This window comes from Spea bombifrons, chromosome 5 (assembly GCF_027358695.1).
Source record: "Spea bombifrons isolate aSpeBom1 chromosome 5, aSpeBom1.2.pri, whole genome shotgun sequence".
NCBI classification, from domain to species: Eukaryota; Metazoa; Chordata; class Amphibia; order Anura; family Pelobatidae; genus Spea; species Spea bombifrons.
Genome location: NC_071091.1, coordinates 72,293,905 through 72,319,379, shown reverse-complemented (window position 1 = coordinate 72,319,379; position 25,475 = coordinate 72,293,905). Strand labels below are relative to the sequence as shown.

General features: G+C 41.3%; 1 protein-coding gene across 1 annotated transcript in view; it reads right to left on the bottom strand.

The window, feature by feature from the left end:
* FBXO15 (F-box protein 15) overlaps positions 1–25,475 on the bottom strand; it is a 42,070-nt gene that overhangs the window by 13,209 nt on the left and 3,386 nt on the right. Inside the window, exons 3-9 of the mRNA XM_053468367.1 lie at positions 20,431–20,538; positions 12,554–12,658; positions 10,039–10,281; positions 8,709–8,918; positions 8,411–8,537; positions 8,021–8,103; positions 5,364–5,509 (exon numbers count right to left, since the gene is read on the bottom strand). Coding sequence (XP_053324342.1) covers positions 5,364–5,509; positions 8,021–8,103; positions 8,411–8,537; positions 8,709–8,918; positions 10,039–10,281; positions 12,554–12,658; positions 20,431–20,538 — 1,022 coding nt within the window. The remainder of the gene's footprint in view (positions 1–5,363; positions 5,510–8,020; positions 8,104–8,410; positions 8,538–8,708; positions 8,919–10,038; positions 10,282–12,553; positions 12,659–20,430; positions 20,539–25,475) is intronic.

The following is a 25,475-nucleotide window of genomic DNA, read 5'->3' as shown; positions in this document are numbered from 1 at the left end:
ACTCGTTGATGAGCGATCGGCATTACAACGAGTTAAATTAGTGTCTACGATAAAAGTAACGATGTCTCTGAAAAGCAGATCAAGGCTGCTTCGAGTATGTGCAAGTGTTTTTCTTATGTAGCTCGGCTTGCTATTTTCATGTTGTTACGAAAGTGTTTAGAACTGCTAAAAACAAAAGCATGCTGCATTGCGTATTTCCTATACAGAATGGTGTGTCTGACCAATACTGCTGTAAATCAAGGCAGAAAATCAGAAAGAGGTCAGGAAAATTGGAGGGGGGATTATAGAAGATTTTGTATGGCTAGCATGGTATGCAGTGTAAACAGAGACCAGCTTCATAAACCCAATGCAGGCATAAATGAAAGTAAAAATAACAATAATAATAATAATACCCTATTTCCATATAATAATATTTTCCTTAAAAACGTAAACAACTATCTGGGGTAGGGATTTGGTGTTCATAAACTATAGAAATTTGTTATACCAGTGATTGTGCAAAGTTTGTTAAATTAAGAATTATCCAATGCTTAATTGGATTAAGCAATTACAAATAAGAAAAAATGGACAGCTATTTTAGGTAGAAAACTACACATTTTATAATTGAAAACCACTTATTGCACATAAGACCATTCAATCACTCAGGTATACTGCATCTTTCAAGGTGCAGTATAGATTCAGAAAAGCAAGGGGATGACATGGTCAAGGTAACAATTATAACAAACGATGTTACAGATTAGCAAATTACACAACCACATATTCCAGTGTGTCTTCTACATACACCCATAGAGAAATATGTTTCACGGGGGTAGTTCCAACCATTTAATAAAAAAGCATTTGTGCTATCATCGCAAGTTTCAAACAAACCGGTTTCTAATTATCAGCCTTCACAAATCTGTCAAAGAACATTAACTCCATGAAGACAGCCGAGTCAAACTGAAGCAAGATAATCAATATCGAAAAGGAACTGAAGTCGCATGATGTTGTTGACATCTCACCATAGTTTACAAAGAACTGATAATCATGAATTGTCTATGTTAACCCCTTCTTGACTTTTGACGTGACAGGCACGTCACCGAGAAGCATCCTGTTAATGGCAATTAACATGTCCGGCACGTCAGGCGGTCAAATGAGCTTAGGTAGGGGTTAAAAAAGAGAAAACAGACAACTTAAAATAAATGAAAATCATATAGGTGGTTTCAAAATCAGGGCAAGCAAACAAATATAGTTTTGTTATTTTCCCGTGCACTAACTGTGTATAATATATACCTGTATATATATATATTTTTTTAAATTGCACTTTTTAAAATGTCATAAATAGTAATATCTTAAAAAAAATAGTAAAAAAAAAAAATCATCATATAATTGTGTGTATACAGTAAATGAGAATGAAGGAAATAATAGTTGAAGAAAGGAATTGCAGAAAAAAGAGAAATTGTTCTGGTCTTGTAGGCCAGGTTTTTACGGGGTTACTATGTGGTAGAGAGACTTGCACTGCAATAACAGCTTTGAGTGTTTTTTGGGTGAATATGTTTCAGCTTTCCACACAGTTTTGGAGTAATTTTGGCCCATTCTTCTTGGTACATTTGCTCCAGCTTGTCCAAACTTTCTGCTGGTGCCAAAGGATTCCCAGTGGGGTAAAAACTGAACTCTATGAAGCCGGTCTCAGGGAAACAAAGGTGCCACAAGCTAGTCATATCTACTTACATTAAATATATGTGGCCATTTGCCTATCCTGTATGTTTAAATTCGCTCCCTGCATTAGCCTTTGCAAATACTATTGGGAGGCTGTTCCACTTGTCCATCACTCTCTCAAAGTCCTTCTATGACATCTACCCTCTAGTTTTAGATTATGACCTCCAGTTCTAACCACTGACCTCTTGCTCTCCTCGTTTGAAACTAATCTCCGTTCTGTACTGTGTTAAATATCTTCATTATGTATTTTTTATTGCCCTTTTTTCTTTTTGTGTGCAGCCCCCTTTTCTACACTTGACTGGTTACATACCTGTTGGGCACAGGTACATTTGCACCAACAATAAACAAGTTAGCTGGCAAATACATAACCTATTAATTGCCGGTGCACCACCCTCTCTACGTTATATAATTTAAATGTTTAGAATCATATTTATAAAAATGTCTCATTTTTATCTTTTGGAAAACACATGCGTTACAAAGTAATCGTTGGGAAATATTTTGCATCTTTAAAACTCCTCCTTCAACCTTCTTACCTTTGCCAAGGTTTAGACAGACTAACAGCTCTAACATTAACAACAGTTTTGTTACCCTGGTAACCAAGGAAAAGCAAGAATCAGTAGATGCTTTATCAAAGGAATCAGAATATTTTTATACAAATTCTGTGAATCAGAAACTTTTTTTTTTAATTCATGGTACACTGAAGGTGCTAAAAAACATATCTATATATAGGATACCATAGGCATAATAATAAAAAAGCACCCACATGACATAGGGTTTACTTGCTAAAAGGTTTTACAATCACTTTAACTCTAAGAGCACCCACAGTATGTTTAAATCAATAGAACCACATTTTCAGGGTATCCATCTATGAACACAAGTTAAGTGTTTTCATTAGCACAAGTGGGCACGTAAAAAAAAAAAAACACTGGCATATTGACCGATATCAATGTCAGGGCAGCAATAAATAATATTTAATGCAAAATCAAACCCGACCTATACTGTTTCTGCCTCTTTGGATACTGAAAAACATCCTGCAGCAGATGAGCTTAACTTTTCACGCAGCAAATTAAATTCTTTTGTATGAAACAAATCTGAAAGCAATACTATACCTGGCACTTACACCAAGGCAAAGCTAGCAAAACAGTTAAAAAAAAGGACCGCTGTGACAATTTCATGCTTGAAATAGCTTTGAATAGCAATTCACCTGCATAGCCTGGAAAACAAATTGCAGTGGGGTGACACTAGCGCCCTCTAATGGTCAAGAATATGCCGGCACTCCGCACCAATTAATACAGCTGCCCCATATTTCCTAATCACAAAAGCAGTTACTCATGACAAAATGTTCCAGAGAATAAAATGCCGGCATAGATATTTGACCAAATAAATCTGTCAAGAGGTCTGTTAGCCTAATTAATTTGGAAATATATTCATTAAAACGGTGGGGATAGCAGCCACGACCACAGGACAGAACTTCTCGATGCATTTGGATGTATTTCATTTAAAAAAAAAAACAGATCAGTGTGTGGGAATGTAGGGGACAGTTTGTCAAACATAAAGCCACCTGTATCATCATTTCAAATTAAAGTAAGTAGATACATTTAAACAATGTAAAGGCATTTAGCTCAGCTTTGTGATTGTTGGGCATCCCATTCCAAAACCATAAACATTAATAAGGAGTTGGCCCCTCCTTTGCAGCTATAACAGCCTCCGCAAAAAGAAGGATTTCCATAGAGTGTATCTAGGAGAATTCGCGCCTAATACGCCATTAAAAGATTTTTTTCACCGATGCCTGACTCTCAATTGAGTCGTTCCATTTCATCCCAAAAGTATTAAGGTCAGGGCTCTGTGCAGGCCACTTGACGTCCGCTACACCTAACTCGTCCAACCATTCCTTTATGGATGTTGGTTTGCCCCGTCATGCTGAAACAGGAAAGAGCCTTCCCCAAACTGTTGCCTGCAACAACTCAAAACATACAGCCAACGAACAAGGAGTCCTGGAAGCGATGGTATGCCCCCTACAGAGCTCTGTAACTTCATCAATTGCGCCTGGGATTACATGAAGAGAGAGAAGCAACTAAGGCTGCTGAAATCCACAGAAGAACTGATGCTAGTTCTCCAAGACGTTTGAAGGCATATTTTTACTTTGCGTCTTTTTTTGTTTTTTATACCTGCCTAAAAACTTGCTCTAACACCATACACATTCTTTTTTCTGCTCCTCCTCTCCATTTGCCAGATGCCACTAACCCTAGGATCACCCGACACACACTCACGCTAATTCCATAGACTGACAGGCACCCACACACACCTTAACACCACATAGTAACATAAACTCGTGCTTACACCATACGCTAATATACCGTATTGGCTCGGATATAGGCCGCCCCCGTATATAGGCCGCACCCTAAAAGTTTGGTGCTTTTTTAAAGAAAAAGTTTTTTTCTTTAAAAAAGCACCAAAAAACATGCTGCCACTCTGTCCCCCCCCCCGAGATATGCTGCCACTCTGTCCTCTCCCCCCCCCCGAGATATGCTGCCACTCTGTCCTCTCCCCCCCCCGAGATATGCTGCCACTCTGACCCCCCCCCCCGAGATATGCTGCCACTCTGTCGTCCCCCCCGACTTACCAGAGTAGACTCCCGGGTGTCTTACGGGGCCGGAGGGAACATCTATGCACATCGTGTATACAACTCGCGGTGCCGGCACTCAGCGGAAGTACCGGCACCGGAAGTTGTATACGCGTATTGCGTAGGTGTCTTCCGCCGGCCCTGCAAGACACCCGGGAGTCTGCCCTGGTAAGTCGGGGGGGTTAAAATGCATCGTGCGGATGTTCACCGGCAACGGCGCATCACCGCTGCCGGTGAACGTCCGTGCGATGCGCTTAGACAACCTCCCGTGCCGGTACTCCCCCCGTGGGAAGTGCTGGCAGGGGAGGCTGTCTGAGCGTATCAGACAGTAGGATGCAGGTCCCGCACCGCTGCGGGGGATCTGTATCCTAACCCCGCTGCCTGCCCGGCGCCCGGGACTGCATGTCCCGGGCGTCGGGCGCTAGACCCCAAATATAGGCCGCACCCCCACTTTAAAGTCTTAAAGTGGGGGGAAAAAGTGCGGCCTATATTCGGGCCAATACGGTACATTTACATACTCTAACACCACACAGTTAAAGACACACATGCTAACACCATATGGTCTATGACTCTTAACAATACAGTATACATACATACAAACACACACTCTAATGGCGGTCATGTTGCAGAATATACTTCTGATTTTGATTTAATAACCACGCACCAGATACTTTGCTTACTTATTATTTTTTTTTAAATTCTCGTATTATGAGGGGTGTGTTTTAACTAAAATGAAAACTTGCAAGTTTTACGTCCTCCCACATACCCACACTCGCATAAACAAGCAAACAACTCACGTTAGTGTATATACACGTTGTCTTGTGAGCATTAGTCCCTAACTTGACTTCTTATTGGCCCAAAAGTATTTAGTTATCATGAATCAAAAATGATGATGGTGCAAAATGTTATTATCACGCAGAGTCCAGTAAAACATTACAAAAGCTATGGAGATCTCACAGTACAAATTTGCGGGGCTCGCATTTCCACTGTGCCACCACGATTGCACAAATCATCAATTTCTTTCTGATTGAAAGTCTGTTACATTTACCTCTCAGACAAAACAGGTTGCGAAACGTTCCACACAGGTAAGTTCTCGGTCCGCTGTGCATGTCAATGTGCAACTGGTAACCATGAAGCCCATAATTAGGGTCAATGTCATCTAGGACTGGCACGTGTGGAGGAATGATGTATGGACTGGAGAAGAGATTAAAAACAAGAAACAGGAAAATTAAAATAATTTCTTATGGTTACATATAAACTATATTTTGATCTATGGCTGTATAAGTAGAACAACAGAATAAATACAACCCCCAATCAATAAATCTAACTTAATACAGTAGAAAGGCATGGGTGTGGATTTCAATTCTTGTGGTTCTGCTGAAATGCTGGTGTTTTGGGATTTCTCAAATTAAGTAGTAATTAACAAATTGATTGTGCTCTCGGACAGAATAAGATAACTAAATAATTATCTTAAGTAAGGCTATGCAGACTTGTCAGCAGTCTTCTAGGACGCAAGATGTAGTGCTTTGTAAGAAAGTCACACCACTAAAAGCTAAGCAAACAACCCAAAAAGTGCTCTTTAACAGATTATTTGTATACCAAAAGGCAGCTTTCACCTCTAAGACAAATGACTTTTATTAGCAGCATTCCTGGGGATGAGCTATAAGGAAACTGACCAGGACTGAAGCAAATCAATGCATAGGTTGTGTGGAAAGGAGCTGATATACCAATGTAGAAGACACAGGAACAACTGTTTAGGCCCCCCCGTGTCCACGGTACTCCTTTCTCAGTATGTATACTACCTGATCAAATCCATTCCCCACAGAAAACAATGTGTACAAAGCATTTCACTGGGTATCAATGTTGAAGTTAAACAGACCAAGCAAGAAGAAATGTGTCATCTCAGTTAAGTAGTACAGCTATGGACAAGACAGCTTGAAAATATGTTCCTATTTTTGTACAAGCCAATTAAATAAAGATCCATGGCATGACGTTCATCGTATTAATGAATACATGACAGCTACTGCTTCTCGACTCTGCTGTGTCAGCAGCAGAATCAAAGAAAGAGGCGAGTGAGAGGAATCAACAGCTGTCTTGAAATCCTGCTTGACCTGCAGGAGACTTAGTCATGTTATTAATGTTACCATCAACTCCCAATTCTAAATGTAAAAAACAAAACAGCACCAGGTACCGTAAGCAAGACTGTAACACGTTTAACCAATTCAAAGGTACAAAGCTACAGTGTGGCTCTGGGCAGCAATATATAATTATACTTGGCTTAACCTTTAAAAAAGGACCTATGACCATCTATGACCATCTTGCAGAATACCCCACACACACATGCCAATAAAAGCAGGATAATCACAGGATAATTTTATACAGCATTAAACAATAAGTTTTAATCAGCACATATTTTGAGTTTTAATCAGGACATATTTAGATTAAATAAAAATCCTTGTGCTTATTTGATCCCTAGATTTCATCATCTAGCTGGAAATATATCTCAGTTCATATGCTTCGCATGATTGTTTTTAAGCTACAATGATTGGTGTTTAATGAGACCTTTTTGAGACTATGAGCTTTGCTCTGATGAAGTCATGATTAGGGTGACACAAACACATCAGCTACAATGTATGCAAAAATGATAAGATGTGAGGTTTTCCTGTTGGAAAACAATAGTAAGTCTGTGTTCAGTTATATTTTCCTGTTGGTCTTTTCCCATCAAAGAACTGTATAACCCTATACAGAGGTTTGTAAAATGCGATTTGTTCGGAGTTGTGTTGTCCAACAAATGTAGACTGTGCTCTTGGAAACCGAGAAAATGCCCAGTGGGCCATGCCTTAGCTGCCATGGATGGCCTTAAAGTACTGATTTTGCTTCCCAACTCGGCCTTTGGGTTTTCGATGTAGTTGACCACCTGATAACTTTCAGCAGGGTCATGTCAGGTTGACAACCCCAACCAGGAAATGGTTGCAGTTAGTCATTCACTTGTGCTCATCGTTATGTATCAGATCTTACTGGGCATGGGACATCTTTGCTCAATTTAGGAATCAAAGCCTGCAAAATACTGTCATGGGTCAAAACCAAAAAAGGCTGAAACAATTAACCGGGAACAGAGCTGGAGACAATATTCTCTGCCGTGCGAAATATGTTACGATATTGTAAATCTATCTGGTAAAGACTGTAACCACATGTTGTGAAATTGTTTGTTTATTAATTCTGCTAATTGACTAAAGGGAGATTGAAGACCACTGAGACAACAAAAAGTGGATAAAGTAAAGATGTTCCACTGAGCACACAATGAGTTTGTATAAATTAAACATTATCGTGAAATACATTATTAGTACTTAAGAGTTCCATTAGAACTCATAGAAGAGGGCACACTTACAAGGACCTATTTAAACTAATCACCAAATGGGAAAGCATGTTTAATTACTTTAAGAGACCAGACACATCACCAGCACAGGAACTGGCAGCACATAATTGAATTAAAAATGAGACATTGTAATCTCATTTTTGCTGAAAGACACTTGGTACAAGAGGTGTAACAGTACAAAAACACGTAAGAGTGAAATTAATCAAGCTCTGTGTAGGAAAAAAAAAAATCTCAGTGCCCCGTCTACAGAAAATATAAATGATCATCAGTATAGAAAAGACTAATTAAAAAGACTGTATTTTGTAAGTTGAATAAAGATAGGAGCTTACCGGTCAGCAGATCCTAGGGTACTGATTTCCAGAATTTGATCATAATGTAGAGTTGCCATAACAAATGCGATTTCCGAAGTTGTCTAAAATAAACGTATAAAAACAGGACGTACTTTCTGAAGAAATAATGAATCATACGATGTATTAAGAAACGTAATAACACAAATTTAATAGGGCAACAAATTTCATCAGTGCAACACACATACAGGTCCAAACACACACTAACAACACAACTTGAAGCAGTCTTATTTCAGAATTCTGCAATCTGCCCCAGAAAGAAAGGGAAACATACCAGCACAGCGAATGATCTGTTTCTGTACCAATGATCTTACAACATTTCATAGTGATAAACAGGATTTTTGCTTCTAAAGATTGCATATTTAACATTACCTTCCAGACGCCAAGCAACAGACCAGGGTAAAGAAGGAGGACGTCAACCATTGCGTCCTGACCAATAATCCTGCTTGACCTAAAGTTGCTTAAGTTATATTCAGCAATAAGTGACAGTCTCTGAGGTCTTCCTCAAAGAAAACAGAGAAAATCCAGTATTAATAGTCGATACTAATCAGAAATGTATGGAGACACTACAACAAACACTTGTTACACTGAAGTAATAGCTATAATTCAAATAAGAAAGCTAGCAGTTCAGGTTTACATTAAAAATAGATATATTTTAATTAAAACATACCCATTTTTAGTTTGAGGCATCCATTTATCCAGCAGCACTGGTGTGATTCCATGAAGCTGCAATGTGGTCACAGACTCGAGAGAAGGCCATAGCAAACATCCCCAAAACAATGTAAGGGAAGTGTGCCTGAAGAAAACATCCATTTGCTTAATGATCTTCACTCTCCCACTAGTGTCCTTGAAGGTAAGGGCCCAGTGCAACCCAGACATTCTGTCAGCAGGACCACAAAGAGGCAATGTTTAGAGCACGACCAGAAAAATAGCAGCCAAACATGACAGCAAGAAAACACAGAGGTTAAAAAAAATGTAAAAAATTAAAATATCCTTCTTGACATTAAAAAGTTTTTGGAATATTAAAACCTGTGTCAACTTTATAATTATCTTCAGTTCCTTAAATATGTACAAAATGTATAACAAAAGTATTTTCCTGCTACTGTATAGTGTTTAATGCAGTTTTAAAGGTGTTGTTCCACGTAGACTAAAATGAATGAATGGCCGAATGAGTGAATAAATGAATTAATGTATTGTATGTATGTATGTATGTATGTATGTATGTGCTTAGAAGCAGAATTGGGACAGGCTATTTCAGGGGCAGAGGTGGCACGGGCAGGCTGCTTGGGGGGGCAGAAATGGCACAGGCAGGCTGTTTTGACATTGTTCTCCCTTTGTAATGAAAGGTCACAGTAAAGAGCCTGCAGGGTCTCTATTATGCTGATTGATACTTCTTGCAGTGTTGGTGTAGACAGCATAAGAAGGGAATGGCCGGACTTCTGCTCAGAATTCTCAAACAATCTCAGTGTAATGGTCCTCAAGAGACACTCTATTAGTTCTTTTGTCAAGAAGAGGTTACTGAAGCTGTATTTATGTTCAGTTTTGGCAAAATAAAGCCTGGGTCATGTTTTTTTCCCTGCCAAGCACCCTTACAAAGCAATATTTTAGTTGAATGGGAACAGGTGTTGCAATTAAAGAGCCAACAGACCAGGGTAGATACTTCTCAAAGAACAAACATTGCCTCAAAAGTAAATGGCAATAGTATAGGTTTTTTTTTAATTCTATGTTTACACAGAATTATTCAATAGTACATCCCAAAGGGAAAAAAAAGAATATGGCCTTGGAGGACTATAGCACTACTAGGGAGTACAGCCATAAGCAGATAAAACACACAGGTGCAGAACAAGGGATGAGCTCATGTTGCCCTAGTAGTAAGTTATCGTCCCATTCAGACCCTTTCAGCTCAGTAGTAGTTGTTAACCTTTTCAAAACTTTTACACCGGTGCACATTATTCCCTACCACTATACAGAAGGTATTACAAGTACAGTATTCTACTTACTTAACAACCTTTTCAATATTGTTCGGAATTCCCATGGAATGTTTTACAGATTTCAGTATCTGGGTTATTTTGTTACTTCTGTTTGCCAGTATTTCATTGATAAAAGTCTTCTTCCAGTAACCAGGTGGCTTCTCTTGCAAACTAGAGGTATTCAATATTTCTGCTACCTTGTCCATATGCTTAGGTTTCCAGCGGGAATTCTTCATAGGAGGCAAAGTAGAACAAATTTGGTACCACAGTAAGCTGAAAAGGAATACAAAGGTGTTTTAGAGAATGAATAGAAAAATGACTGAAACGTTAAATGCGGAAGCTCACGGTTGTTAGCAGTGCATTGTGGAATAGTGACCATCCATGGTGGCCTCAACATTGATATTTTATTATTTCCACCAAGCGTGTGGCTTATAACTCGTACAGCTGATGTTCATCTTTGATAATAAACAAGTCATGCATTTGCTAAAAGGGGGGTAGTTAAGATATAGCAAGTTAAATAGTGATCATGAATCCAAAACAAATTATCTTTGAACAGTCCTCAATTCATGCTCCCCCCCTGTCAAAGCCACTTTTCTGGGTCTTTTCTTTCCAATGTTGCCAACAATCTGGACACTAGGACTAATTTGGTGCTTTTACTTAATTTAGTTAGGACAGGTCTAGCTGTGAATGAGCTGGGCTCCCCATTGCTATTCGTCTGTACACAATTCCTGACATATCTCTCTTATTATTGGCAATTCCACTACCCAACAGACAGACCAAGTTCGCTGCCTTGGTGTCGAACTTGACCTCTTCTCCTTTTGTACCAGTTTGTTATTGTGTGTGTGACTTTAAATTATCCTACTGATTGAAACAGCACTATTAAATCTGCTGGCACTTTATAAATAAATGTATTGTAATGTAATGTTAGCACTATATTATTCTTACTAAATGTGCAGCAAAACTAAGCAAAAAAAAGATCTATAAATCAGTGAGATAAAAAAGTCAGTGGGAAAAGGAAGCCATCTATTGGCGAAACGCGTCGAGTACATCACATGATGAGAGCACCTTAGCCATGTCAAGAAGCAATTTGGAGTAAGTGGAGGTCTTATGGATGGTAAACTACAAAAACAAATTATTTTATGCCTAACAGTTTTTTTCCAAATTGTTCTAATCTGCCCTTAAATTCTATATTTCCAATTATGCAAGTGCTTATCCTTAAAAATATTGTATTATGCTATGCAGTCACGTGATCTGGTGATATTGTTGAACCAGTACATTTTAAAATATTAACAGCGACATAATTATTTCAGAGCTCTCTGTATATACATATTTAAAAGCTGTTGCGGATAATCCTCTGCCAAGGAAAACAATTTTCATGTTATAAGATTAGCATATCACAGCCAATCTAATAAACAATAACCAAAAGTCATTAAACTTAACAGCTTGATTCTAAATACACACATCAATATTATTGCACAAGTTTTACATGCAGTTCAATAAATTGGTTTGGTTTCTTGCCGGATTTTTACTAGCTAATCTATATGTACAGCTTTATGAATACAATTGTGGTCGACTTATTTTACGAGACAGCTAAAAACACAAAAGGCACACAACAATTGGCTAATGTATCATTAACACTTCATACATCAATCATAAGTCTTAAGTGCATCTTCAGTTAGTGTGAAGTCTATCAGTTCTAGCTACAAGGGTCTTAGAATGTTTACATATTTTGGAAATTGGTTCATCTAGGTGATGGATGTTACCATTCCTTTATCTGCATCGCTGCAAAATATCTCTCCAATGAATCACTCTGAACTACAATAAACACAACAGCTTATGATTTATATAGAGTTATAGATGTCAGAATAGAGAAACGTTCAAACCAGGCCAAATGCATAATCTAAACGAGAAACCTTAAGTGTTACTTTAGTGTGTAGCGCCTATCAATAAAGGTTCGAAGGCATGGCGAGACTAGGAGGATACTGCCAGGGTATTACCATGGTCCATGACTAACACAAAGCAGAGTGTGTGTCTAGAAATTAGAAGCATACACAGTTAAAGGTGCGTTGATTAGCCTTTCCCTGGTTGTCACTAAAGCTTCCTCTACTTGTATACCATTTCTGGATGAGAGAGAAGGCAGATATGTTTTTTTGAGCTAAAAGATACTAAAATGTATACGTTTGATTTTTGTGAATCTAGGCTCGACATTCATCTCTCAAATCTCTCTTTGGCTGACCGCTTCATATACCAGCTGTGGCCTAATAGCACTATTACTATAGCTGTACTATACTGATTATTTTAGATGAGTCTTGACTGGTATTCACCTGTATATTTATTTATTTATATTATTATATTTATATTTGGGAGGGGGTGAAATTTACCTTTAGGAATGTATGTATTTATATTTTCAAAAAACTAACATTGTAAAGAGAAAGCCGTAAGAGCATAAAATATAAATCATGAAAACACAAGTTACAAGAAAATAAAATAAAAAAAGCATTGTTAAAAGTGTCATCATAAAATCAACTGTCTGTATCTTCCTTACTTGTCCTTGGACAGCTCGTGAAATCTCTTATTGACACTGCCAACACACAGGAGTGAGACTGTATCTAAATATGAGAATATTTTCAGCACTATTTCAGATGGAATCCTAGAAAAAAAGAAAAACATTTTAAGGGCAAAGCATTTAAATGATTAAACACAATCAAATGAAAATTCATTCAAACTAAGGAGAGTCAATAAATAGCATTCTAAATGTATGTTCCATCTTTAAAAGCTGAGAAACAATGTTAGTTTAATAAAGGAGTAGCCTGCAAAATCTAAACTAACAGAAAGGTAGACAAATGTAAAGTTATGCACTTCGGGGTAGCAAATGCACAAGCAACCTACACCCTAAACAGTAGTGAATTAGGGGTAACGACAAATGAGAAGGATTTGGGAATTGTTATAGACAACAAACTAGGCAACAATGTGCAATGTCAGTCTTCGGTTGCTAAGGCCAGTAAGGTATTGTCATGTATAAAAAGGGGCATCAAGTCGCGGGATAAATAAATGGTAAGGCCGCACCTTGAATATGCTGTGCAATTTTGGGCACCTATTCTAAAGAAGGATATCATAGCACTAGAAAGGGTGCAGAGGCGGGCTACAAATTAATAAAAGGAATGGAGCACTTTAATTATGAAGAAAGGTTAACTACCGTATTTGCTCAATTATAAGACGAGGTTTTTTCCAGAGCAAATGTTCTGAAAAATCCCCCTCGTCTTATAATCAAGGTCGTCTTCTAATCAGACCTCATTCTGCTGGGGCCAGGCTGCTTACCGGGCTTTGGTCGCCAGGAGAACAGGAAGCTAGCACAGTCCTCACATAACTCTGCCTCCCGCCTCTTTCCTCTGGGGGCGGGGCCAGAGAAGTTGCTCGCACAGCCGGACCCCTGCAGAAGTCTGCGAGTGGGAGATCTGCAGTTCAGGTAAGGGGGTGGGGGAGGGTTTTTGCACAAGTATGGAATGAATGAGTATTTAAATGTTTGTGAATGAGTGTGTGTGTGTGTGTGTGATAGCATGGATGTGTAAGGGGGTGGGGGTGGTAGCATGGCATAGGGAGGCTGTAATCACACTACTATCATCCACAGGTTCCAGCATGTACTGGCTGCCTTGGCTTGATAGGAGTGTGATTGCTGTTAGCAGTTATATATGTATATGTATATATATATATATATATATATATATATATATATATATATATATATATATATATATATGCCTCCAGAAATGCATTTCATGGGGCAGAGGGGCATATAGGGGGTTAAAAGGCATATCATGGGGCACAGTGGCATATAGGAGGGTATAAGACATTTCTGGAGCCAGAGTGGCATATAGAGGGTTAAAAGGCACATCATGGGGCAGAGTGGCAAATAGGGGGGTATAAGGCATTTCTGGGAGCAGAGTGGCAAGCCTGGGGGCAGATGTGCATAACAGGGGGGGGCAGGTTGGCAAATAAAAGGAAATCAAAAATATATATTTTTCTCAATCATAGCTTTTATTAAATATGAAAATTAGTTTACATGAATTAATATTTACTAGTAAAACTGTTTTTCCTTTAGGGTTGTCTTATATTCAGGCTTTTTGTTTTTTTCCTAAATTAATATTTTGATTTTGGGGGGTCGTCTTATAATCAGGGTCGTCTTATAATCGAGCAAATACGGTAATTTAAATCTGTTTAGTTTAGAAAAACGTCGCCTCAGAGGGGATATGATAACATTATATAAATATATTCGGGGCCAATACAAACCATTGTGTGGAAACTATAAACAGGACTATGCATAGGACACGTGGTCATGCGTTCAGATTGGAAGAAAGGAGATTTAGACTAAAGCAGAGGAAAGGGTTTTTTACAGTAAGGACAATAAGGATGTGGAATGCTCTGCCTGCAGAGGTAGTTTTATCGGAGTCTGTATAGACGTTTAAACTGCAACTGGATGGATACTTGGAAAAACATATTATTCAGGGATATAATCTTTAATTATGGGGAAAGAAAGAATTCTTACCTGGGAATTCCTTTTCCTTGTCCATTTCCAAGGTGGCACATGAGAAGAAGGCTCCGCCTACCAGGTAGGGCAGGAAACACTATAAAAAAAGGAGACCTCATCCTTCCTCTCCAGTGTGGTTAAAAAGAAAGACTTAGACAAATAAAAGCCAAACAAAGTAAATTTAATGGGTGGGAGAAAAAGTGTGCCACCTTGGAAATGGACAAGGAAAAGGAATTCCCAGGTAAGAATTCTTTCTTTCCCTTGCCATTCCAGGTGGCACATGAGAAGAATTAGCAAGATAGGGAGGGAAGGATTCCAGTCTGTAGGACACGACGACCAAATTGAGACTCGTCTGAGAGATGAAGATTCAGCCTGTAGTGCCTTACGAACGTATGAATCGACCTCCAGGTCGCTGCCTTACAAATGAGAGACAGAGACACCCCGGAGAGTTCAGCCCAGGAAGTCGAGACGGATCTGGTCGAGTGAGCCTTCAGGCCGGAGGGAGGTACTCTTCCCGCGGAGACGTAACACAAAGTGATTGCGTCTTTAAGCCAGCGGCTCACGGAAGCCCTGGATACTGATCTGCCCTTGCGGGTCCCCGCAAAGGACAGAAAGAGAGAATCGGATTTCCTCCAGGCAGACGTACGTGAGAGATAAGACAGGATACATCTCCGCAGGTCTAGCGAGTGGAGTTCCAGTTCTTTGGGATTCTTGGGATCCGGACAGAGAGTAGGCAGGACGATCTCCTGATCCGAATGGAAAGGAGAGACTACTTTAGGGAGAAACTCCGGTGGCAAACGAAGGATAATGCAGTCCGGCAGAATCCTGAGAAAAGGTTCTACTCTGGAGAGAGCCTGGAGCTCGCTCACCCTCCTAGCAGAAGTGAGGGCTACTAGGAGGACAACCTTGTAGGTGAGCAGCTTTAGAGAGGTATCCTCTAGAGGCTCGAAGGGAGACGTGGTGAGTTGGTGCAACACAAGGTTAAGGTCCCAAGGCGGGACCGACGGACGGAGCCTAGGGCGAAGTCTACACATTCCCTTAGAAAATCTGGAGATCCAAGGATGGGAAGCCAGATGGAAGTCCAAGAAGTTGCTCAGTGCCGAGATCTGGACCTTGATAGTAGCAGGTTGGAATCCTTTATCAAAGCCATCTTGAAAAAAGCGCAGCACCTCACGGATAGATGGAGAGGATACTTCGTGCACATTGCACCAGGCGATGAATGTTTCCCAAACCTTCTGGTACTTGGCGGTCGTAGAATTTTTGCGGCTGGAGAGAATGGTGTTCACCACTGGTGCAGCTAATCCTTTAGAGGTCAGGATCTCCCTTTCAGAAGCCATGCGGAGAGGTTGAATCGGGAGGGATCTGGGTGGAGAACAGGACCTTGAACGAGAAGATCCTTCACCTGAGGAAGAAGCATGGGTTTGTCTATGGACAAGGTGGTAAGGTCCGAGAACCAAATTCTTCGAGGCCAGAAAGGAACAACCAGGATGACTCTTTGAGGGTTTTCCCGAATTTTACGGAGCACTCTGGAGATAAGGGGAAGCGGAGGAAAAACGTATGCGAGATCGAAATCCCAGGTCTGCGAGAGTGCTTCCAGGCCTCGGGGACGGCCGACTGGTGAAAGAGAGAAAAACTCCTTTACCTGAGTGTTCAGATGCGTGGCCATCAGGTCTATCTGGGGAGTACCCCATTTCTTTGTGATGAAGGCGAAGACCCTTTTGTTTAAGGACCATTCTCCCGGAGGTACTGAGTTCCTGCTGAGGTAATCCGCCTCCTGATTCAGTGAACCCTTGATATGGACCGCGGAGTGAGTACAATGACTGAACTCCGCCCATCGGCAGATCTGAGCAGTCAGGGTCTGCAGGTGTCTGCTTCTGGTGCCACCCTGCTTGGAAAGGTAGGCCACCACGGTGACGTTGTCCGAAAGGATCCTGATGGACTTGTGCCGCAGGATTGGAGACCAGAACCTTAGAGCCCTCCAGACCGCCAGCAGTACTAGAAGATTGATGTGCCGGCTTGATTCTTGAGGAGACCAGGTTCCCTGGGTAATATGGCTTCCCATGACAGCACCCCAGCCTGTCAAACTGGCGTCGGTGGAGATTACCACCCAATCTCTTGTCTGCTAAGGGAGTCTCTGAGAAAGCTTCCTGGCTGACAGCCACCAACGGAGTGACTCCCGAACGAAGGGAGAAAGCCGGACCTTCTTGTATAGGGACGTCCTGGAGCGATCCCAGTGATCCAGTAAAAACTGTTGAAGAGGTCTTGCGTGAGCCAGTGCCCAGGGAACTGCCCAGATGGAGGAGGTCATTAGACCGAGCAAAGACATGACGGATCTGAGGGACACTGACTTGCTCTGTAGGACCGCATGTGTGAATTCCCGTAATCTTAGGATTTTGTCCTGCGGGAGAAACGTCTTCTGTACTTCTGAATCGAGGATCATTCCCAGAAAGGTCCGACGTCTGTTTGGAAGTAACTTTGACTTTAGAGAGTTCACCAACCATCCCAGGTTGTGGAGAGTCCTGAGGGAAAACTCTAGATGGGATTGGAGCAATGATGCCGAGGCTGCAATTAGGAGCCAATCGTCCAGGTATGGGACCACTTTGATGCCTCTTTGCCTCAGGAAGGCCACGACCACTGACATGAATTTCGTGAAGATCCGTGGTGCTGAAGCAATTCCAAAAGGAAGGGCCCGAAACTGAAGATGACGAACACCTTGAGGCAGTGTAACGGCCAGACGGAGGAATCTTTGGTGGTCTTCCCTGATGAGGACATGTAGATAGGCATCCCGCAGGTCTATAGTGACCATGAAGTCCCCCGATGAAATAATCTCTGTGGCGGACTTCAGGGATTCCATCCGAAACCTGTTGTATCTTATACAGGCATTTACCAACTGTAGGTTGTTTATTAATCTGAATTTCCCAGATGGTTTTGGCACGACAAAGACGTGGGAATAGGTTCCCTCTCCTATTTCTAGATGAGGCACCGGGACTAGAGCCCTTTCGCGAATTAAGTTGTTGAGTGTGGAGAAAAATCCCGCTCTTTTCCAAGGATCTGCGGGAGGCATGGACAGCAGGAATTTCTGGGCAGGTAGGCGAGTAAACTCCAGTGCATAGCCTTGATTGATGATGCGAAGGACCCAGGGGTCTGAGGTGATCTCTTCCCAGGCATGAAAGAAACCGGTTAACCTGCCCCCTACTTGAAGCCTGCTGGCATCAGAACCTTCCTGATTTACCGTCCCTGCCTCTGCCTCTTCCTCTCTGGAATCTACCTCTTGCGTAGGGTTTACCCCGAAAGGACTAGTAGTCTTGATTGGAGGTAGAGGGCCTGTAGAACTCCCTGTCTCTTGGAGCTCTATAATAATTAGACCTGAAACGAGGTGGTCCTTTCCTCTGAGGTAACCAGTGCTTGTCGCCCGTGGTGGATTCTAGAATCGTGTCGAGGTCGCTGCCGAAGAGGTGATTCCCCTGGAACGGAATGCTGCACAGCTTATGTTTTGAGGCATTATCTGCAGACCACGACTTAAGCCAGAGCGCTCGTCTAGAAACCGCTGAAAGTGCCGTAGCTTTAGCAGATGCACGGACAGATTCAATGGAGGCATCGGAGATGAAGTCAATTGCTAAGCAGGTGTCGGACAGGTTTCTTGCGACCTGCTCAGTCCCTGGAATAGCTGCCAGGTCTTCCACCGCTTGTTGGAGCCAGATCTTAATGGCTCTAGAAGTTGACGCTATTGCAATGGCTGGACGAAAGTTCGCCGCTGCTGCCTCAAAAGCCCTCTTGGCGGCATTCTCAGCCCGCCGGTCCATGGGGTCTTTGAAATGGGACGCATACTCCATCGGAATGGCTGTTTTCTTCGTAGCCTTGGCTACTGCGGTGTCCACTTTCGGAACTTCCCAGGCATCAGAATTCTTACCATCAAAAGGGAACAGCTTTTTGATTCTGGAAGACGTGAAGAATCTCCGGTCAGGATATCTCCACTGCTCCGTGATTATTGCTGAAAGTGAATCGTGAACTGGAAAGGTCTGCGGTTTCCTAGAGTGACCCTGAAAAGGATCCAGTTTTGAGACTGGTATGTCATCCTGTAGATTCAAAGTAGATCTGACTGCAGAGATGAGCTTCCCTGTTTCTTCGACTGGGAAGAAAAAGGTTTCCTCCTTAATTTCCCCCTCCTCATCCGAAGACTGGGGGTCATTCGACTGGTAGTCATATTCCGAAAAAGGAGCCGAATAATCTTCCAGGGTATCTGGAAGAACATTTGGTGGACCCTGCTGGTAAAGTTGATGCTGAGGCACCCGCGCCTGACTGGAGCTTGCCATGGCCCGAAAACAGTCAAAGGTAGACTGAAGTTCCCCCTTCAACCAGGAGGTAAATTCTGTTGCGGAAACTTCTTTAGGCCGAGAGCAGGAGCTGCACATTTTGGCCGTAGGGTCGTGTAGGGTCTTTTTACAGGAAGAGCAGGCTTTGTGTTTCGTTTTTCCCACAGACTTCCTATGTGGGGAGGCCTCAGGAGGAATGTCTGGATTTTTGTCTGACATGACTGAGGAGAAAAAACACAAAGATGAGACCACAGAAAGCAATGGAAATAGGCAATGGAAATCTCCTTTCAACCCAGGAGGGAAACACCTACTTGAAAAAGGCAATATACAATCCTCAGGCACAGGCAGGCACAAAAAAAGGAGTAGAGAATGCAATAATACAGCACAGGAACGAGAGCAAGGAAAGATCTTACCCATTATGGCGTTTTTATAGAGGCATTTAGGCGCCCAGGCCCGGAAAACGTCACATCCGGAAATTCCCCGTCAATTGACCTCTCGTGACCCCGGACGCAGTGCCGGAAGTAATGCAGAGAGGAGATAATGCAAAACGGGTGCCGTGAAACCGGCACAGCCGGCTATAGAATCCTGCTCGCAGTGCCTCCGGAGCGCTCTCCTGCCGTGCCTCACGCTGAGGATTCTCCCTCCCCGGGACGGAGAGAACCGGAGCCCGGGGATGCACGTCCCAGTGAGCCCCCTGGGCTGTGGGCAGCATATAACGAGGACTGAGCCTCGAGTAACCGCGAGGACCGCGGAGTTACAGCCTCCGAGGCTGCCGCATCACCCTGGATCCACCGGGATCACTATCGGGGATTGGAGAGAAAGGACGGCCCCCCGGGGCTCCAAGAAAACAAAAAAGAAGAGAAAAGGTAAGCTACAGCCTAACCGCTACCTGAGTAGGGCACGAAACAAAACTGGGGAGGAAGGGGGAGGTCTCCTTTTTTTATAGTGTTTCCTGCCCTACCTGGTAGGCGGAGCCTTCTTCTCATGTGCCACCTGGAATGGCAAGGGAAACAGCTTTTTTCCCTGGTTGGTGCCAAATTGGAAAGAGCGAAACCGGGGGGGGGTTTTTTGCCTTCTTTTGGATCAACAGCAACAAATTGACAGATATAGGAAAGGCTGAACTTGATGGACGCATGTCTTTTTTCAGCCTATGTAACTATGTAAAGGGGGTAACCAGAAAGGGGAGAGATGGACATGAAGAGGGAAAGATGGACATAAAGAGGAGAGCTAATAAGATAGGGGAGAAAGAGTGTGCTTGTATTTTGAAAGAGTTTGTGTGTGTGTGTGTGTGTGTTCATGGGCAGGGATTTGTAAGAGTAGATCATATGTGTGTATTCTGACAGTTACTGTTCCTGTTTTGGGCCTAAAGGGTATAGAATTAATAAACAAGTATTAGACGCAATGTTAGTTCAATAAAGGACTAACTTAACTGACTTAGTGAATACACCACTGTATCCTAGCTAAAAATGTTTATTTCTTGTCTTTCAGGACTGAGCGGCTCCAGTAGTGTCATGCGACACTTGTAACATGAATTATTCACACTCTGTTCAAAGTAACAAAGTACTTGTCAATTAAATCACTTACTTGTCAATATATGAACTCTGGCTGCACTGTGATTTTTTGCTTGCATATAATTTTCTAGCATATCCATTTTTTAAGGGAACGGCCTTGGCCGAATTTACAGTTGGGAAGCTGTAAAATTAAAAAAATGCCTTGTTAGTAAGATACAGGTCAACAAACAAGCACAGAATTAGATTAAACATTGACATATATATATATATATATATATATATATAAAACAGGAGGAAAACCGCAAACGTAAAATAATGAAACACAAAGTCATTGTTGAGTTGCTGTATTTAGGGTATTGACTGTGATTTTATTTTGTGTATGATTTTAATCACCTTTGCCTCAAACTGTTGTATAATAGGACAATCTCACTAAATTATCAGCATTTATATATAGATTTGTCTTAAATATGATACGGCCATCATCTAATTTACAATAATGAAGAAACAATGCTTTTGTAACTTTTAACACACAAATTATTGTATTGTTCTTGTCCATGTTGAATACATAATTCAAACATTCAAGGTGTGGGTTGGAAAAAGTATGTAAACTCATCGGCTAACCGCTTCAACAAAAGCTAATTGGAGTCAGGAGTTAGCAATGAAACGGGATTGGAGGTCTGCTTTAGAGCTACTTTGGCATTAAAGAAAAAGAAAACAAACATTTCGGTTTTTTTGCCACAGAGTACCTTGACACTCCACAAAGCTACCGGGAAAATGTTTTGTGGACTGATAAAACGAAGGTTGAATTGTTTGGGGAGAACACGCAGCACTACATATGGCGTAGAAAATGGCACTGCACACACACGTGAAAACATCATCCCAATGGTGGAGTATGGTGGAGAGACCATCATAATTCAGGGCTGTTTGGTTGCCTCAAGACAGCTTGTCATCGAGGGGACAATGAATTCCCGAGTTTATCAAGGTGTCATACATGATAATGTCAGGGTGGTTGCCTGCCAGATGAAGGTCAGTAGAAGTTGAATAATGCAGCAGTGCAATGACCCTAAACATCAATGAAAATCTACTACAGAAGACCAGACCTTAGCCCATTAGAGATGGTGTGGAATGACCTCAAGAGAGCCGTTCACACCAGACATCCTAAGAACGTGGCTGAGCTTAACAGTTCTGTAAAAATCCTCCTGAATGATGTGCAGGTCTGATCCACAGCTACTGGAAGTGCTTCTTTGAGGTTATTACTGCGGAATGAGGTTTGACCAGTTATTAAATCCAAGGGCTTACTTACCTTTTCCACCAACACTGTGAATGTTTAATGGCTGTTGAATAAAGACATGAACCATTTCACAAAACAGAGTGATAAGCACATTGTGTCTGTAATTCCAAAGGGTTCATTTTCCTTTTCTTGTCACTGTATGTATGTTTAACCACCATAGAAAGTGGTGCAATACCGCAACTTATCATATAAGAATTTATTTCTATCCAGGTTGTTTTTGGCTTGACTATACAATCACCACAGTGTAAACTTTACTTCGATGTGTTTTAATAATTGCGTGACATCGGTTGCTCATCATATGAAGCAAAGACATTTAAGTGTGATAAATATCATTACTACTCTGCCTTTAAGAAACAGCATGGGGCAAACTTTTACACCTGTATGCAGGAGCTCACGTTAACATAAAAGATATTGTTTTGAGAGGAACAAAGATCAAAATATATATAATACGCTAAGCTACTCTATAGCTGGTAGTAGTATGACATTAACATCTGGCAGCAGCAGATGCTGGCAGAAAGGAAACTATTTGAAACAGCATGGTCAGTGGGATCATACAGCAGAGGTCAGGGGAAAAAGCAGGTTCATTAAAACAACATCATTTACTTTCCCATTTCCATCACTTGGAAAATCCCTGTTGTCCACTCCTGCTTCTCAGTCAGCTCATTTCCACATGGTCCATTCACCAATAGACTTTCCAGCTGCAGCGGAATCATAAAACTCTTAACAGCATGTCAGATGTGACCCACAAGGTCATATTCTGGGGCTGATTGATGGTTATTTTTGCAGTAAGAAACACTGCAACCAGCCTTGCTTGACAGGATAGGAAGACATGAAATAATCAGGTTTGTTAACTCTGCTATTGCTGCCTTTTGCAGGGATCAGAAGCTCATCGATAAAGACAGACAAGGCACTCCATTGCTTTGATTTAAGAGACAGGCTATGGAAGGTTTGGATATTTTATGTCTCAGCAACGAGCAACACACTTTATGAATATATTAATAAAATATGGTGTAAAAGAATATAATAAGATATGGTTTAATATATTTTAGCTTACAAAGATGTAAGCCTGCCCATTCATAGGTTCCAAATATATAGTTGCATTTGTTTTGTGTATGAACAATACAAATAATAATAGTAACAATTATTTCTTGATTTTTACAGCGCCATCATATCTTACAGTGTTGTACAACAGGAAAACAAGACAAAGTCTATCACATAACAATTTGAATTTACAGAACATAATAGAGAACCAATTATGGTTCGCCCGCATGGCCCTTTAACTCCTGACGGCGGAACTTGGCCTGGGGAGGCCATGGTCTACCTGCTCCAAGAGTTAAAGGACCGTACGACCGACTCTATTGGTCGTTCGTAGGGACCTTTGACTCTTGGAGTGGGGAGACCAGTGGTCTCCCCTGGCTAAGTTGCGGCACCAGGATTTAAAAAGTCTGTACGAGCAACTCTATTGGTTGCCAGCAGGGGGCTCATCTGCCATCAACCAATGAAGTACAGGTGTACTTCATTGGTTGATAGCAGAGGAGGCCCCTGCCGGCAACCAGTAGAGTTGCTCGTACGGACCTTTAAAGTCCTGGCGCCAAAGCTGCTGCATAGTGCGTATCGCGTTAACCCCGTATTAACCCCTTCTACAAAAACGAAGAAAAAAACGAACACGAAGAATGTACACTAATATTCGCCCGAACCGAACACGGGAAAGGGGGAATATTCGTGGAATACAAATATTTTTTTCCCCACGAAGAGGAACACGAAGAGTTGGCCGGCAGCCAAGTCTAGTTAGCACTTCTTTTTACCTGCTAAACTATGCTAGGGCACAATATTATATATATATATTGTTTTTACCATAATAGCAGAAAATGTAATACAATACAAAACACTGCTAAGCAGTGTGTGGTGTTGAGGAAACTATCATACGATAAAGGATAAATGCTTCTGGTTGATGAGATTATATTTGTAGCCAAATACAACTCAAGGACTCAAAGAAAACTGTCTTGCTAGTAGGAGATCTCATTAGTGAGATCAGTTGAATGAAATGCTGAAGCACAATAATGTTGATTCATGACTCCCCAGGTGATGGATTCCCCTCCTCCCTGGGAATCCGGGGCCATCATTATACACATCAGCTCTTTATTGGACGGCCTTCTCTAATTACCCTTCCTTTTGCCAAGATACATAATGTTATTTTCTTTGCAGTAGAGGTCTTCATTACAATCTATTTGCAAACAAATAAAAGGGTTTTTTTTCTCTTGAAACATATCAGATGACACTTTTTTTAGCATTATATTACTAAGCACTGAAAAATGAGAAAATACATGGAGGTAAAACTGAATTCCACCTATATTAAATTGTAAAACTCTGACAAAAAGCAGATTATGATTAAGTAAGGACATATATAACCAAGGAAATCTGAGATCTGTGGCAAAAAGTGACATCAATAGGTGAAAAAAATCTATATTTGCAATTTTGGTGGCAAAACAAGTTTCTGACTATACATACATTTATGTACACAAGTCATGGATTTTGCGGTGGGTTTTGTGATTTGATTTTTTAACATGTATTTTTGGATAGCATTGCCATGCATATGAACAAAAAAAAGGATACCTAAAGATTTAATTTAAAGAGAAACCTTTTATCATGCGTCAATCACAGCGTAGCAGACGAGATGCTGGTGAAGGGTAGGACAATGTCCCCCACAGAAGAAAGCTTGTCGCTCTCAGAAGAGTTCTTCACCCTCCAGCCGGTTTGAGCGACCGTGGGACAATGTGATGGTTTTCAAATACCGAGGACTTACTCCTAGTGTGCACACACAGGTAGCGCAAACAGGTTTTGAGCTGGGAGTCTTTGACCATGGAAGCTGTGTAACAAGCGAGGTCAGGAGACCAGAATTCAGGATAGTTAGGATCAAGCTGGGTCAAACACAGAAGCAACAGAACTCACTAAGACAGGATATGCTATGGTGGACATAGAGAGCAAGGTATTGTGGTTCTATGATGGGTTTTTTATATAGGAAACAGGAAGAAAAAGGCGCCAATGTTGAAATTGTCGCCACTTTCAAAACGGAGTGACGTTAATTTGTTTACATTACTCCATTGGGCACCGGATGTGGAGCTGCAGGGCGCTGTGCTCGGCGTGGAGCCAGCTGGAAGCCATCCTAATAGTTGCGTGTAGGTAACATGATGTCCTTTGCAAATGCATGGAGGGACTCTGCGGAATCCCGCCATATGCATTTGCCCCTCTGCGTACCAACACAACTCCTTGCCTACGATATTCTAACCACCAGTCAGCTCCAGCACTGGCTCGGTGAATGCAGTGAGCTTGCATGCGCAGAAAGCACTCACATTAAGGTTCTCCGTAAGTGTTTTTTTATTTTTAAGAAGGCATATTAATATACTCACAGTTCATTAATATGCATACATCTTTGGTGCGGTTGTCAGGAACATTAAAATGTCAGTCACCCTTTTATTTAATCAGTGATATATATAAAATACATTTGAAAAAAATAAAAGTAGGCTTAGATTAATCAAACAATATACAAAGCAATACAACCAAAGTTACAAGAAAAAAATGCTGGTAGAATTTATCTCTGTATTTTTGTACATCCCAGTATATAAAAATCACCACTACAATTTGTAATTTTCTCTTTTCCAATGATTTGTTAACTGTGAGCAAAACCGCTAAGAAATTGCCCTACTGACCTCTGAAACAAAAGAAAACCATTATCGAAATTGGATGCTGACACTTGGCACGTGTATATAGAACCCTGAAGCGATCATCAGCACAGGCCTTTACGAACAATTAAATTAATTGCATTTTTA